This window comes from Salmo salar, chromosome 12 (assembly GCF_965601325.2).
Source record: "Salmo salar chromosome 12, fSalSal1, whole genome shotgun sequence".
Lineage (NCBI taxonomy): Eukaryota > Metazoa > Chordata > Actinopteri > Salmoniformes > Salmonidae > Salmo > Salmo salar.
In genome coordinates, this window is record NC_138302.1 from 4,709,426 (window position 1) to 4,725,473 (window position 16,048).

Here is a 16,048-nt window from a genome sequence, read left to right on the forward strand (position 1 = left end):
GAAGAAGTCGGCCACCTCGGTAGCTTGCTAGGCAACATAGCTGAAACATTGGTGCTCTTCAGACGCTTTCGGTGATTATTAGCCACTGTGTTTTAAACTAATTTCTGTCGTCTAGCTAGTTACTACCCCTTTCGTTTAATTTTTATGTTGTTAGTCATCTAGCTAGCTGGTTAACTTAGTAGTAGTATTATACTAGTTGCTAATGATAACTAGCTAGCAAGCTAACATCCCCGACCATGAACTCACTAAGCTACTCCACCCATGAGGAGGTCTGCTGGACGGAGAAAGAAACTCTCGTGAAAGAGGAGAATGAAGAAGAGGATGTCACAATAAAAAAACAAGTAGAGGGTGAGGCTGTTACAGTGAAAGAAGAAGAGAAAGACGTTATAGTGAAAATAGAGGCGTGCAGAGTGAAAGAGGAGGAGGATGTTACTGAAGAGCTGGAGAATGCCGTTTTTGGAATGAAGAAGGATGAGGGGAAGATGACTGTTACTGTGAAGGAAGAGGAGGAAGACTATGCCGTTTTTGGAATGAAGGAGGGGGAGGTGACTGTTACAGCAAAAGAAGAGGAAGAAGCTTTCAGAGTGAAAGAGGAGGAGGATGTTACTCTGAAGGAAGAGAAAGAGGAAGCTTTGAGTGTGAAAGAGGAGGAGGATGTTACTCTGAAGGAAGAGAAAGAGGAAGCTTTCAGTTTGAAAGAGGAGGAGGATGTTACTCTGAAGGAAGAGGAGGAAGCTTTCAGTGTGAAAGAGGAGGAGGATGTTACTCTGAAGGAAGAGAAAGAGGAGAATGCCGTTTTTGGAATGAAAGAGGAGGGGGAGGTGACTGTCTCATTGGAGGAGGAGGAAGAAGAAGAAGACGACGAAGAAGAAGAGACGACAGGAGATCTGATTAACAGTAAGTACTGTCTTAAAAACAGGCAAATACTCGGCAGTTGTTGAACTATATGTGTATTATAGTTATTATCAATGTTAGTATTATTATCAATGGTAGTATTATTAGGTCCTAGGCTACCTGCCCCCCCCCCCCCCCCCCCCCCAGGTTTGAGATATCTACGGTACCATATCATACATTACAACCAACTCTGATTTCAAATGATGAAGAGGTCATAATCAAGTCAAGAAAGGATTCTTTTGAGAGAAAAAAATGAGCCACAGGTTATTGAATGTAAGCAATTAGGCATGAGAACCAGTGCTAGACTTGGACTGAAATAGGTTCCGGTACTCATTTAGGATGCCGGTACTGTTTATATTTAAGGTGCAGGAACTATACAATACTTTTGAACTAATATTTTATAAGAAGTGCAAGAACTCAAGCAGTGGAACATTTTTAGGTGCTGGTACTCAGTTCTGGTGAGCTCCAAATCAAGCACTGATGAGAACCAGTGTATTATTGTCAACAACAAAGCTATGGGCTGTTCTTAAACATGACGTGAAGCTGAGTTCCGGGAAACATCTCTAAAGAGTCTGTTATTCACAATAACATGGGTTTGACTGCTTTATTTCTTTCATAAAATGGTTTTGTATATTATTTTAACCTTTATTTAACAAGGCAAGTCAGTTAAGAACAAATTCTTATTTACAATGACGGCCTACCCCGGCCAAACCCTAACGACGCTGGGCCAATTATGCGCAGCCCTATGGGACTCCCAATCATGGCCGGTTGTGATACAGCCTGGAATGGAACCAGGGTCTGTAGTGACACCAATAGCACTGAGATGCAGTGCCTTAGACCGCTGTGATACAGCCTAGAATCGAACCGGGGTCTGTAGTGACACCTCTAGCACTGAGATGCAGTGCCTTAGACCGCTGTGATACAGCCAAGAATCGAACCGGGGTCTGTAGTGACACCTCTAGCACTGAGATGCAGTGCCTTAGACTGCTTCGCCACTCTGGAGCCCAAATGAGTACATTAATGAGTACATTCGTTTTATTTCATCCTTCTATGACTGGTGTTGATTTATTATCTGATAAAGAAACCAACATACGCCCAGCCAACATGTCTCCTCCCCCAACCTACCATCCTGTTCCCCCAACCCCACCCAGCCAACATGTCTCCTCCCCCAACCTACCATCCTGTTCCCCCAACCCCACCCAGCCAACATGTCTCCTCCCCCAACCCACCATCCTGTTCCCCCAACCCCACCCAGCCAACATGTCTCCTCCCCCAACCTACCATCCTGTTCCCCCAACCCGACCCAGCCAACATGTCTCCTCCCCCAACCTACCATCCTGTTCCCCCAACCCCACCCAGCCAACATGTCTCCTCCCCCAACCTACCATCCTGTTCCCCCAACCCCACCCAGCCAACATGTCTCCTCCCCCAACCCTCAATCCTGTTCCCCCAACCCACCATCCTGTTCCCCCAACCCCACCCAGCCAACATGTCTCCTCCCCAACCCTCCATCCCGTTCCCCCAACCCCACCCAGCCAACATGTCTCCTCCCCCAACCCTCTATCCTGTTCCCCCAACCCACCATCCTGTTCCCCCAACCCCACCCAGCCAACATGTCTCCTCCCCCAACCTACCATCCCGTTCCCCCAACCCCACCCAGCCAACATGTCTCCTCCCCAACCCACCATCCTGTTCCCCCAACAGGTGGTGGTGGTGTGTAGCATCTATATACTGGGTGGTGGTGGTGGTGGTGTGTAGCATCTATATACTGGGTGGTGGTGGTGGTGTGTAGCATCTATATACTGGGTGGTGGTGGTGGTGGTGTGTATCATCTATATACTGGGTGGTGGTGTGTATCATCTACATACTGGGTGGTGGTGTGTAGCATCTATATACTGGGTGGTGGTGGTGTTTTGTATCATCTATATACCGGGTGGTGGTGGTGGTGTGTAGCATCTATATACTGGGTGGTGGTGGTGGTGGTGTGTAGCATCTATATACTGGGTGGTGGTGGTGGTGGTGTGTAGCATCTATATACTGGGTGGTGGTGGTGGTGGTGTGTAGCATCTATATACTGGGTGGTGGTGGTGTGTAGCATCTATATACTGGGTGGTGGTGGTGTGTAGCATCTATATACTGGGTGGTGGTGGTGTGTAGCATCTATATACTGGGTGGTGGTGGTGTGTAGCATCTATATACTGGGTGGTGGTGGTGTGTAGCATCTATATACTGGGTGGTGGTGGTGTGTAGCATCTATATACTGGGTGGTGGTGGTGTGTAGCATCTATATACTGGGTGGTGGTGGTGGTGTGTATCATCTATATACTGGGTGGTGGTGGTGGTGTGTATCATCTATATACTGGGTGGTGGTGGTGGTGATGGTGTGTAGCATCTATATACTGGGTGGTGGTGGTGTGTAGTATCTATATACTGGGTGGTGGTGTGTAGCATCTATATACTGGGTGGTGGTGGTGGTGTGTAGCATCTATATACTGGGTGGTGGTGGTGGTGTGTAGCATCTATATACTGGGTGGTGGTGTTGTGTATCATCTATATTCTGGGTGGTGGTGGTGGTGGTGTGTAGCATCTATATACTGGGTGGTGGTGGTGGTGTGTATCATCTATATACTGGGGGTGGTGGTGGTGTGTAGCATCTATATACTGGGTGGTGGTGGTGTGTAGCATCTATATACTGGGTGGTGGTGGTGTGTAGCATCTATATACTGGGTGGTGGTGGTGTGTAGCATCTATATACTGGGTGGTGGTGATGGTGTGTAGCATCTATATACTGGGTGGTGGTGATGGTGTGTAGCATCTATATACTGGGTGGTGGTGGTGTGTATCATCTATATACTGGGTGGTGGTGTGTATCATCTACATACTGGGTGGTGGTGTGTAGCATCTATATACTGGGTGGTGGTGGTGTTTTGTATCATCTATATACCGGGTGGTGGTGGTGGTGTGTAGCATCTATATACTGGGTGGTGGTGGTGGTGGTGTGTAGCATCTATATACTGGGTGGTGGTGGTGGTGGTGTGTAGCATCTATATACTGGGTGGTGGTGGTGGTGGTGTGTAGCATCTATATACTGGGTGGTGGTGGTGGTGGTGTGTAGCATCTATATACTGGGTGGTGGTGGTGTGTAGCATCTATATACTGGGTGGTGGTGGTGTGTAGCATCTATATACTGGGTGGTGGTGGTGTGTAGCATCTATATACTGGGTGGTGGTGGTGGTGTGTATCATCTATATACTGGGTGTTGGTGGTGGTGTGTATCATCTATATACTGGGTGGTGGTGGTGGTGGTGGTGTGTATCATCTATATACTGGGTGGTGGTGGTGGTGATGGTGTGTATCATCTATATACTGGGTGGTGGTGGTGGTGATGGTGTGTAGCATCTATATACTGGGTGGTGGTGGTGTGTAGCATCTATATACTGGGTGGTGGTGTGTAGCATCTATATACTGGGTGGTGGTGGTGGTGGTGTGTATCATCTATATACTGGGTGGTGGTGGTGGTGTGTATCATCTATATACTGGGTGGTGGTGGTGGTGTGTATCATCTATATACTGGGTGGTGGTGGTGGTGTGTAGCATCTATATACTGGGTGGTGGTGTTGTGTATCATCTATATTCTGGGTGGTGGTGGTGGTGGTGGTGTGTAGCATCTATATACTGGGTGGTGGTGGTGGTGTGTATCATCTATATACTGGGTGGTGGTGGTGTGTAGCATCTATATACTGGGTGGTGGTGGTGTGTAGCATCTATATACTGGGTGGTGGTGGTGGTGTGTAGCATCTATATACTGGGTGGTGGTGGTGTGTAGCATCTATATACTGGGTGGTGGTGGTGTGTAGCATCTATATACTGGGTGGTGGTGGTGTGTAGCATCTATATACTGGGTGTTGGTGGTGGTGTGTATCATCTATATACTGGGTGGTGGTGGTGGTGATGGTGTGTATCATCTATATACTGGGTGGTGGTGGTGGTGGTGATGGTGTGTAGCATCTATATACTGGGTGGTGGTGGTGTGTAGCATCTATATACTGGGTGGTGGTGATGGTGTGTAGCATCTATATACTGGGTGGTGGTGATGGTGTGTAGCATCTATATACTGGGTGGTGGTGGTGTGTATCATCTACATACTGGGTGGTGGTGTGTAGCATCTATATACTGGGTGGTGGTGGTGTTTTGTATCATCTATATACCGGGTGGTGGTGGTGGTGTGTAGCATCTATATACTGGGTGGTGGTGGTGGTGGTGTGTAGCATCTATATACTGGGTGGTGGTGGTGGTGGTGTGTAGCATCTATATACTGGGTGGTGGTGGTGGTGGTGTGTAGCATCTATATACTGGGTGGTGGTGGTGGTGGTGTGTAGCATCTATATACTGGGTGGTGGTGGTGTGTAGCATCTATATACTGGGTGGTGGTGGTGTGTAGCATCTATATACTGGGGGTGGTGGTGGTGTGTAGCATCTATATACTGGGTGGTGGTGGTGGTGTGTATCATCTATATACTGGGTGTTGGTGGTGGTGTGTATCATCTATATACTGGGTGGTGGTGGTGGTGATGGTGTGTATCTATATACTGGGTGGTGGTGGTGGTGATGGTGTGTAGCATCTATATACTGGGTGGTGGTGGTGTGTAGCATCTATATACTGGGTGGTGGTGTGTAGCATCTATATACTGGGTGGTGGTGGTGGTGGTGTGTATCATCTATATACTGGGTGGTGGTGGTGGTGTGTATCATCTATATACTGGGTGGTGGTGGTGGTGTGTATCATCTATATACTGGGTGGTGGTGGTGGTGTGTAGCATCTATATACTGGGTGGTGGTGTTGTGTATCATCTATATTCTGGGTGGTGGTGGTGGTGGTGGTGTGTAGCATCTATATACTGGGTGGTGGTGGTGGTGTGTATCATCTATATACTGGGTGGTGGTGGTGGGTGTAGCATCTATATACTGGGTGGTGGTGGTGTGTAGCATCTATATACTGGGTGGTGGTGGTGGTGTGTAGCATCTATATACTGGGTGGTGGTGGTGGTGTGTAGCATCTATATACTGGGTGGTGGTGGTGGTGTGTAGCATCTATATACTGGGTGGTGGTGGTGTGTAGCATCTATATACTGGGTGGTGGTGGTGTGTAGCATCTATATACTGGGTGTTGGTGGTGGTGTGTATCATCTATATACTGGGTGGTGGTGGTGGTGATGGTGTGTATCATCTATATACTGGGTGGTGGTGGTGGTGGTGATGGTGTGTAGCATCTATATACTGGGTGGTGGTGGTGTGTAGCATCTATATACTGGGTGGTGGTGTGTAGCATCTATATACTGGGTGGTGGTGGTGGTGGTGTGTATCATCTATATACTGGGTGGTGGTGGTGGTGTGTATCATCTATATACTGGGTGGTGGTGGTGGTGTGTAGCATCTATATACTGGGTGGTGGTGTTGTGTATCATCTATATTCTGGGTGGTGGTGGTGGTGGTGGTGTGTAGCATCTATATACTGGGTGGTAGTGGTGTGTAGCATCTATATACTGGGTGGTGGTGGTGGTGTGTATCATCTATATACTGGGTGTTGGTGGTGGTGTGTATCATCTATATACTGGGTGGTGGTGGTGGTGGTGTGTATCTATATACTGGGTGGTGGTGGTGGTGGTGGTGTGTATCATCTATATACTGGGTGGTGGTGGTGGTGGTGTGTATCATCTATATACTGGGTGGTGGTGTGTAGCATCTATATAATGGGTGGTGGTGTGGTAGCTTCTATATACTGGGTGGTGGTGTGTAGCATCTATATACTGGGTGGTGGTGGTGGTGGTGGTGTGTAGCATATTTATACTGGGTGGTGGTGGTGGTGTGTATCATCTATATACTGGGTGGTGGTGGTGGTGTGTAGCATCTATATACTGGGTGGTGGTGGTGTGTATCATCTATATACTGGGTGGTGGTGTGTTGCATCTATACACTGGGTGGTGGTGGTGGTGGTGTTGTGTAGCATCTATATACTGGGTGGTGGTGGTGTGTATCATCTATATACTGGGTGGTGGTGATGGTGTGTAGCATCTATATACTGGGTGGTGGTGGTGGTGGTGGTGGTTTGTATCATCTATATACTGGGTGGTGGTGGTGGTGTGTAGCATCTATATACTGGGTGGTGGTGTTGTGTATCATCTATATTCTGGGTGGTGTTGGTGGTGTGTAACATCTATATACTGGGTGGTAGTGGTGTGTATCATCTATATACTGGGTGGTGGTGGTGGTGGTGTGTAGCATCTATATACTGGGTGGTGGTGGTGGTGGTGGTGGTGTGTAGCATCTATATACTGGGTGGTGGTGGTGGTGTGTATCATCTATATACTGGGTGTTGGTGGTGGTGTGTATCATCTATATACTGGGTGGTGGTGGTGGTGGTGTGTATCATCTATATACTGGGTGGTGGTGTGGTAGCTTCTATATACTGGGTGGTGGTGTGTAGCATCTATATACTGGGTGGTGGTGGTGGTGTGTAGCATATTTATACTGGGTGGTGGTGGTGGTGTGTATCATCTATATACTGGGTGGTGGTGGTGGTGTGTAGCATCTATATACTGGGTGGGGGTGGTGTGTATCATCTATATACTGGGTGGTGGTGGTGTTTTGTATCATCTATATACCGGGTGGTGGTGGTGTTTTGTATCATCTATATACCGGGTGGTGGTGGTGGTGTGTAGCATCTATATACTGGGTGGTGGTGGTGGTGGTGTGTAGCATCTATATACTGGGTGGTGGTGGTGGTGGTGTGTAGCATCTATATACTGGGTGGTGGTGGTGTGTAGCATCTATATACTGGGTGCTGGTGGTGTGTAGCATCTATATACTGGGTGGTGGTGGTGTGTAGCATCTATATACTGGGTGGTGGTGGTGTGTAGCATCTATATACTGGGTGGTGGTGTGTAGCATCTATATACTGGGTGGTGGTGGTGTGTAGCATCTATATACTGGGTGGTGGTGGTGGTGTGTATCATCTATATACTGGGTGTTGGTGGTGGTGTGTATCATCTATATACTGGGTGGTGGTGGTGGTGATGGTGTGTATCATCTATATACTTGGTGGTGGTGGTGGTGATGGTGTGTAGCATCTATATACTGGGTGGTGGTGGTGTGTAGCATCTATATACTGGGTGGTGGTGTGTAGCATCTATATACTGGGTGGTGGTGGTGGTGGTGTGTAGCATCTATATACTGGGTGGTGGTGGTGGTGGTGTGTATCATCTATATACTGGGTGGTGGTGGTGGTGTGTATCATCTATATACTGGGTGGTGGTGGTGGTGTGTAGCATCTATATACTGGGTGGTGGTGTTGTGTATCATCTATATTCTGGGTGGTGGTGGTGGTGGTGTTGTGTAGCATCTATATACTGGGTGGTGGTGGTGGTGTGTATCATCTATATACTGGGTGGTGGTGTGTAGCATCTATATACTGGGTGGTGGTGGTGTGTAGCATCTATATACTGGGTGGTGGTGGTGTGTAGCATCTATATACTGGGTGGTGGTGGTGGTGATAGTGTGTATCATCTATATACTGGGTGGTGGTGGTGGTGATGGTGTGTAGCATCTATATACTGGGTGGTGGTGGTGGTGTGTATCATCTATATACTGGGTGGTGGTGTGTAGCATCTATATACTGGGTGGTGGTGGTGTGTAGCATCTATATACTGGGTGGTGGTGGTGTGTAGCATCTATATACTGGGTGGTGGTGGTGGTGATGGTGTGTATCATCTATATACTGGGTGGTGGTGGTGGTGATGGTGTGTAGCATCTATATACTGGGTGGTGGTGGTGTGTAGCATCTATATACTGGGTGGTGGTGTGTAGCATCTATATACTGGGTGGTGGTGGTGGTGGTGTGTATCATCTATATACTGGGTGGTGGTGGTGGTGTGTATCATCAATATACTGGGTGGTGGTGGTGGTGTGTATCATCTATATTCTGGGTAGTGGTGGTGGTGGTGGTGTGTAGCATCTATATACTGGGTGGTGGTGGTGGTGTGTATCATCTATATACTGGGTGGTGGTGTGTAGCATCTATATACTGGGTGGTGGTGGTGTGTAGCATCTATATACTGGGTGGTGGTGGTGTGTAGCATCTATATACTGGGTGGTGGTGGTGTGTAGCATCTATATACTGGGTGGTGGTGGTGTGTAGCATCTATATACTGGGTGGTGGTGGTGGTGTGTAGCATCTATATACTGGGTGTTGGTGGTTTGTATCATCTATATACTGGGTGGTGGTGGTGGTGATGGTGTGTATCATCTATATACTGGGTGGTGGTGGTGGTGATGGTGTGTAGCATCTATATACTGGGTGGTGGTGGTGTGTAGCATCTATATACTGGGTGGTGGTGTGTAGCATCTATATACTGGGTGGTGGTGGTGGTGGTGTGTATCATCTATATACTGGGTGGTGGTGGTGGTGTGTATCATCTATATACTGGGTGGTGGTGGTGGTGTGTAGCATCTATATACTGGGTGGTGGTGTTGTGTATCATCTATATTCTGGGTGGTGGTGGTGGTGTGTAGCATCTATATACTGGGTGGTAGTGGTGTGTATCATCTATATACTGGGTGGTGGTGGTGGTGGTGTGTAGCATCTATATACTGGGTGGTGGTGGTGGTGGTGGTGTGTAGCATCTATATACTGGGTGGTGGTGGTGGTGTGTATCATCTATATACTGGGTGTTGGTGGTGGTGTGTATCATCTATATACTGGGTGGTGGTGGTGGTGGTGTGTATCTATATACTGGGTGGTGGTGGTGGTGGTGGTGTGTATCATCTATATACTGGGTGGTGGTGGTGGTGGTGGTGTGTATCATCTATATACTGGGTGGTGGTGTGTAGCATCTATATACTGGGTGGTGGTGTGGTAGCTTCTATATACTGGGTGGTGGTGTGTAGCATCTATATACTGGGTGGTGGTGGTGGTGTGTAGCATCTTTATACTGGGTGGTGGTGGTGGTGTGTATCATCTATATACTGGGTGGTGGTGGTGGTGTGTAGCATCTATATACTGGGTGGGGGTGGTGTGTATCATCTATATACTGGGTGGTGGTGTGTTGCATCTATACACTGGGTGGTGGTGGTGGTGTTGTGTTGTGTAGCATCTATATACTGGTTGGTGGTGGTGTGTATCATCTATATACTGGGTGGTGGTGATGGTGTGTAGCATCTATATACTGGGTGGTGGTGTGTGGTGGTGGTGTGTATCATCTATATACTGGGTGGTGGTGGTGGTGTGTATCATCTATATACTGGGTGGTGGTGGTGGTGTGTAGCATCTATATACTGGGTGGTGGTGTTGTGTATCATCTATATTCTGGGTGGTGGTGGTGGTGTGTAGCATCTATATACTGGGTGGTAGTGGTGTGTATCATCTATATACTGGGTGGTGGTGGTGGTGTGTAGCATCTATATACTGGGTGGTGGTGGTGGTGTGTATCATCTATATACTGGGTGTTGGTGGTGGTGTGTAGCATCTATATACTGGGTGGTGGTGGTGGTGTGTATCATCTATATACTGGGTGGTGGTGGTGGTGTGTATCATCTATATACTGGGTGGTGGTGGTGGTGGTGTGTATCATCTATATACTGGGTGGTGGTGTGTAGCATCTATATACTGGGTTGTGGTGTGGTAGCTTCTATATACTGGGTGGTGGTGTGTAGCATCTATATACTGGGTGGTGGTGGTGATGTGTAGCATATTTATACTGGGTGGTGGTGGTGGTGGTGTATCATCTATATACTGGGTGGTGGTGGTGGTGTGTAGCATCTATATACTGGGTGGGGGTGGTGTGTATCATCTATATACTGGGTGGTGGTGTGTTGCATCTATACACTGGGTGGTGGTGGTGGTGGTGTTGTGTAGCATCTATATACTGGGTGGTGGTGGTGTGTATCATCTATATACTGGGTGGTGGTGATGGTGTGTAGCATCTATATACTGGGTGGTGGTGGTGGTGGTGGTGTGTATCATCTATATACTGGGTGGTGGTGGTGGTGGTGTGTAGCATCTATATACTGGGTGGTGGTGGTGTGTAGCATCTCTATACTGGGTGGTGGTGGTGGTGTGTAGCATCTATATACTGGGTGGTGGTGGTGTGTAGCATCTATATACTGGGTGGTGGTGGTGTGTAGCATCTATATACTGGGTGGTGGTGGTGTGTAGCATCTATATACTGGGTGGTGGTGGTGTGTAGCATCTATATACTGGGTGGTGGTGGTGTGTAGCATCTATATACTGGGTGGTGGTGGTGGTGTGTAGCATCTATATACTGGGTGGTGGTGGTGTGTAGCATCTATATACTGGGTGGTGGTGGTGTGTAGCATCTATATACTGGGTGGTGGTGGTGTGTAGCATCTATATACTGGGTGGTGGTGGTGGTGGTGTGTATCATCTATATACTGGGTGGTGGTGGTGGTGATGGTGTGTAGCATCTATATACTGGGTGGTGGTGGTGTGTAGCATCTATATACTGGGTGGTGGTGTGTGTAGCATCTATATACTGGGTGGTGGTGGTGGTGGTGTGTATCATCTATATACTGGGTGGTGGTGGTGTGTATCATCAATATACTGGGTGGTGGTGGTGGTGTGTATCATCTATATACTGGGTGGTGGTGGTGGTGTGTAGCATCTATATACTGGGTGGTGGTGGTGGTGTGTAGCATCTATATACTGGGTGGTGGTGGTGGTGTGTATCATCTATATACTGGGTGGTGGTGTGTAGCATCTATATACTGGGTGGTGGTGGTGTGTAGCATCTATATACTGGGTGGTGGTGGTGTGTAGCATCTATATACTGGGTGGTGGTGGTGTGTAGCATCTATATACTGGGTGGTGGTGGTGGTGTGTAGCATCTATATACTGGGTGTTGGTGGTGGTGTGTATCATCTATATACTGGGTGGTGGTGGTGGTGATGGTGTGTATCATCTATATACTGGGTGGTGGTGGTGGTGATGGTGTGTATCATCTATATACTGGGTGGTGGTGGTGTGTAGCATCTATATACTGGGTTGGTGGTGTGTAGCATCTATATACTGGGTGGTGGTGGTGGTGGTGTGTATCATCTATATACTGGGTGGTGGTGGTGGTGTGTATCATCTATATACTGGGTGGTGGTGGTGGTGTGTAGCATCTATATACTGGGTGGTGGTGTTGTGTATCATCTATATTCTGGGTGGTGGTGGTGGTGGTGGTGTGTAGCATCTATATACTGGGTGGTAGTGGTGTGTATCATCTATATACTGGGTGGTGGTGGTGGTGGTGTGTAGCATCTATATACTGGGTGGTGGTGGTGGTGTGTATCATCTATATACTGGGTGTTGGTGGTGGTGTGTATCATCTATATACTGGGTGGTGGTGGTGGTGGTGTGTATCTATATACTGGGTGGTGGTGGTGGTGGTGGTGTGTATCATCTATATACTGGGTGGTGGTGGTGGTGGTGTGTATCATCTATATACTGGGTGGTGGTGTGTAGCATCTATATACTGGGTGGTGGTGTGGTAGCTTCTATATACTGGGTGGTGGTGTGTAGCATCTATATACTGGGTGGTGGTGGTGGTGTGTAGCATATTTATACTGGGTGGTGGTGGTGGTGTGTATCATCTATATACTGGGTGGTGGTGGTGGTGTGTAGCATCTATATACTGGGTGGGGGTGGTGTGTATCATCTATATACTGGGTGGTGGTGTGTTGCATCTATACACTGGGTGGTGGTGGTGGTGGTGTTGTGTAGCATCTATATACTGGTTGGTGGTGGTGTGTATCATCTATATACTGGGTGGTGGTGATGGTGTGTAGCATCTATATACTGGGTGGTGGTGGTGGTGGTGTGTATCATCTATATACTGGGTGGTGGTGGTGGTGTGTATCATCTATATACTGGGTGGTGGTGGTGGTGTGTAGCATCTATATACTGGGTGGTGGTGTTGTGTATCATCTATATTCTGGGTGGTGGTGGTGGTGTGTAGCATCTATATACTGGGTGGTAGTGGTGTGTATCATCTATATACTGGGTGGTGCTGGTGGTGTGTAGCATCTATATACTGGGTGGTGGTGGTGGTGGTGGTGTGTAGCATCTATATACTGGGTGGTGGTGGTGGTGTGTATCATCTATATACTGGGTGTTGGTGGTGGTGTGTATCATCTATATACTGGGTGGTGGTGGTGGTGGTGTGTATCTATATACTGGGTGGTGGTGGTGGTGGTGTGTATCATCTATATACTGGGTGGTGGTGGTGGTGGTGTGTATCATCTATATACTGGGTGGTGGTGTGTAGCATCTATATACTGGGTGGTGGTGTGGTAGCTTCTATATACTGGGTGGTGGTGTGTAGCATCTATATACTGGGTGGTGGTGGTGATGTGTAGCATCTTTATACTGGGTGGTGGTGGTGGTGTGTAGCATCTATATACTGGGTGGGGGTGGTGTGTATCATCTATATACTGGGTGGTGGTGTGTTGCATCTATACACTGGGTGGTGGTGGTGGTGGTGTTGTGTAGCATCTATATACTGGGTGGTGGTGGTGTGTATCATCTATATACTGGGTGGTGGTGATGGTGTGTAGCATCTATATACTGGGTGGTGGTGGTGGTGGTGGTGTGTATCATCTATATACTGGGTGGTGGTGGTGGTGTGTAGCATCTATATACTGGGTGGTGGTGGTGTGTAGCATCTATATACTGGGTGGTGGTGGTGTGTAGCATCTATATACTGGGTGGTGGTGGTGTGTAGCATCTATATACTGGGTGGTGGTGGTGTGTAGCATCTCTATACTGGGTGGTGGTGGTGTGTAGCATCTCTATACTGGGTGGTGGTGGTGGTGTGTAGCATCTATATACTGGGTGGTGGTGGTGTGTAGCATCTATATACTGGGTGGTGGTGGTGTGTAGCATCTATATACTGGGTGGTGGTGGTGTGTAGCATCTATATACGGGGTGGTGGTGGTGGTGTGTAGCATCTATATACTGGGTGGTGGTGGTGGTGTGTAGCATCTATATACTGGGTGGTGGTGGTGGTGTGTAGCATCTATATACTGGGTGGTGGTGGTGTGTAGCATCTATATACTGGGTGGTGGTGTGGTGTGTAGCATCTATATACTGGGTGGTGGTGGTGTGTAGCATCTATATACTGGGTGGTGGTGGTGGTGTGTAGCATCTATATACTGGGTGGTGGTGGTGGTGTGTAGCATCTATATACTGGGTGGTGGTGGTGGTGTGTAGCATCTATATACTGGGTGGGGGTGGTGTGTATCATCTATATACTGGGTGGTGGTGTGTTGCATCTATATACTGGGTGGTGGTGGTGGTGTGTAGCATCTATATACTGGGTGGTGGTGGTGTGTATCATCTATATACTGGGTGGTGGTGATGGTGTGTAGCATCTATATACTGGGTGGTGGTGGTGGTGTGTATCATCTATATACTGGGTGGTGGTGGTGGTGTGTATCATCTATATACTGGGTGGTGGTGGTGGTGTGTAGCATCTATATACTGGGTGGTGGTGGTGGTGTGTATCATCTATATACTGGGTGGTGGTGGTGGTGATGGTGTGTATCATCTATATACTGGGTGGTGGTGGTGGTGATGGTGTGTAGCATCTATATACTGGGTGGTGGTGGTGTGTAGCATCTATATACTGGGTGGTGGTGGTGTGTAGCATCTATATACTGGGTGGTGGTGGTGGTGGTGTGTAGCATCTATATACTGGTGGTGGTGGTGGTGTGTATCATCTATATACTGGGTGGTGGTGGTGGTGTGTATCATCTATATACTGGGTGGTGGTGGTGGTGTGTAGCATCTATATACTGGGTGGTGGTGTTGTGTATCATCTATATTCTGGGTGGTGGTGGTGGTGGTGTGTAGCATCTATATACTGGGTGGTGGTGGTGTGTATCATCTATATACTGGGTGGTGGTGGTGGTGGTGTGTAGCATCTATATACTGGGTGGTGGTGGTGGTGTGTATCATCTATATACTGGGTGTTGGTGGTGGTGTGTATCATCTATATACTGGGTGGTGGTGGTGGTGGTGTGTATCTATATACTGGGTGGTGGTGGTGGTGGTGTGTATCATCTATATACTGGGTGGTGGTGGTGGTGGTGTGTATCATCTATATACTGGGTGGTGGTGTGTAGCATCTATATACTGGGTGGTGGTGTGGTAGCATCTATATACTGGGTGGTGGTGTGTAGCATCTATATACTGGGTGGTGGTGTGTAGCATATTTATACTGGGTGGTGGTGGTGTGTATCATCTATATACTGGGTGGTGGTGGTGGTGTGTAGCATCTATATACTGGGTGGGGGTGGTGTGTATCATCTATATACTGGGTGGTGGTGTGTTGCATCTATACACTGGGTGGTGGTGGTGGTGTTGTGTAGCATCTATATACTGGGTGGTGGTGGTGGTGTGTATCATCTATATACTGGGTGGTGGTGATGGTGTGTAGCATCTATATACTGGGTGGTGGTGGTGGTGGTGTGTATCATCTATATACTGGGTGGTGGTGGTGGTGTGTATCATCTATATACTGGGTGGTGGTGGTGGTGTGTAGCATCTATATACTGGGTGGTGGTGTTGTGTATCATCTATATTCTGGGTGGTGGTGGTGGTGTGTAGCATCTATATACTGGGTGGTAGTGGTGTGTATCATCTATATACTGGGTGGTGGTGGTGGTGTGTAGCATCTATATACTGGGTGGTGGTGGTGGTGGTGTGTAGCATCTATATACTGGGTGGTGGTGGTGGTGTGTATCATCTATATACTGGGTGTTGGTGGTGGTGTGTATCATCTATATACTGGGTGGTGGTGGTGGTGGTGTGCATCTATATACTGGGTGGTGGTGGTGGTGGTGTGTATCATCTATATACTGGGTGGTGGTGGTGGTGGTGTGTATCATCTATATACTGGGTGGTGGTGTGTAGCATCTATATACTGGGTGGTGGTGTGGTAGCTTCTATATACTGGGTGGTGGTGTGTAGCATCTATATACTGGGTGGTGGTGGTGTGTGTAGCATCTATATACTGGGTGGTGGTGGTGGTGTGTAGCATCTATATACTGGGTGGGGGTGGTGTGTATCATCTATATACTGGGTGGTGGTGTGTTG

At 48.0% G+C, this 16,048-nt stretch overlaps 1 protein-coding gene across 2 annotated transcripts in view; it reads left to right on the forward strand.

Annotated features, from left to right (window-relative positions):
- LOC106607542 (uncharacterized) overlaps window positions 1–16,048 on the forward strand; it is a 78,279-nt gene continuing 62,231 nt past the window's right edge. For both annotated transcript variants that reach the window (XM_082958472.1, XM_082958473.1), the window contains exon 1: window positions 1–897. In XM_082958472.1, the coding sequence (XP_082814598.1) occupies window positions 237–897 (661 nt within the window). In that variant the 5' untranslated portion in view covers window positions 1–236. The remainder of the gene's footprint in view (window positions 898–16,048) is intronic.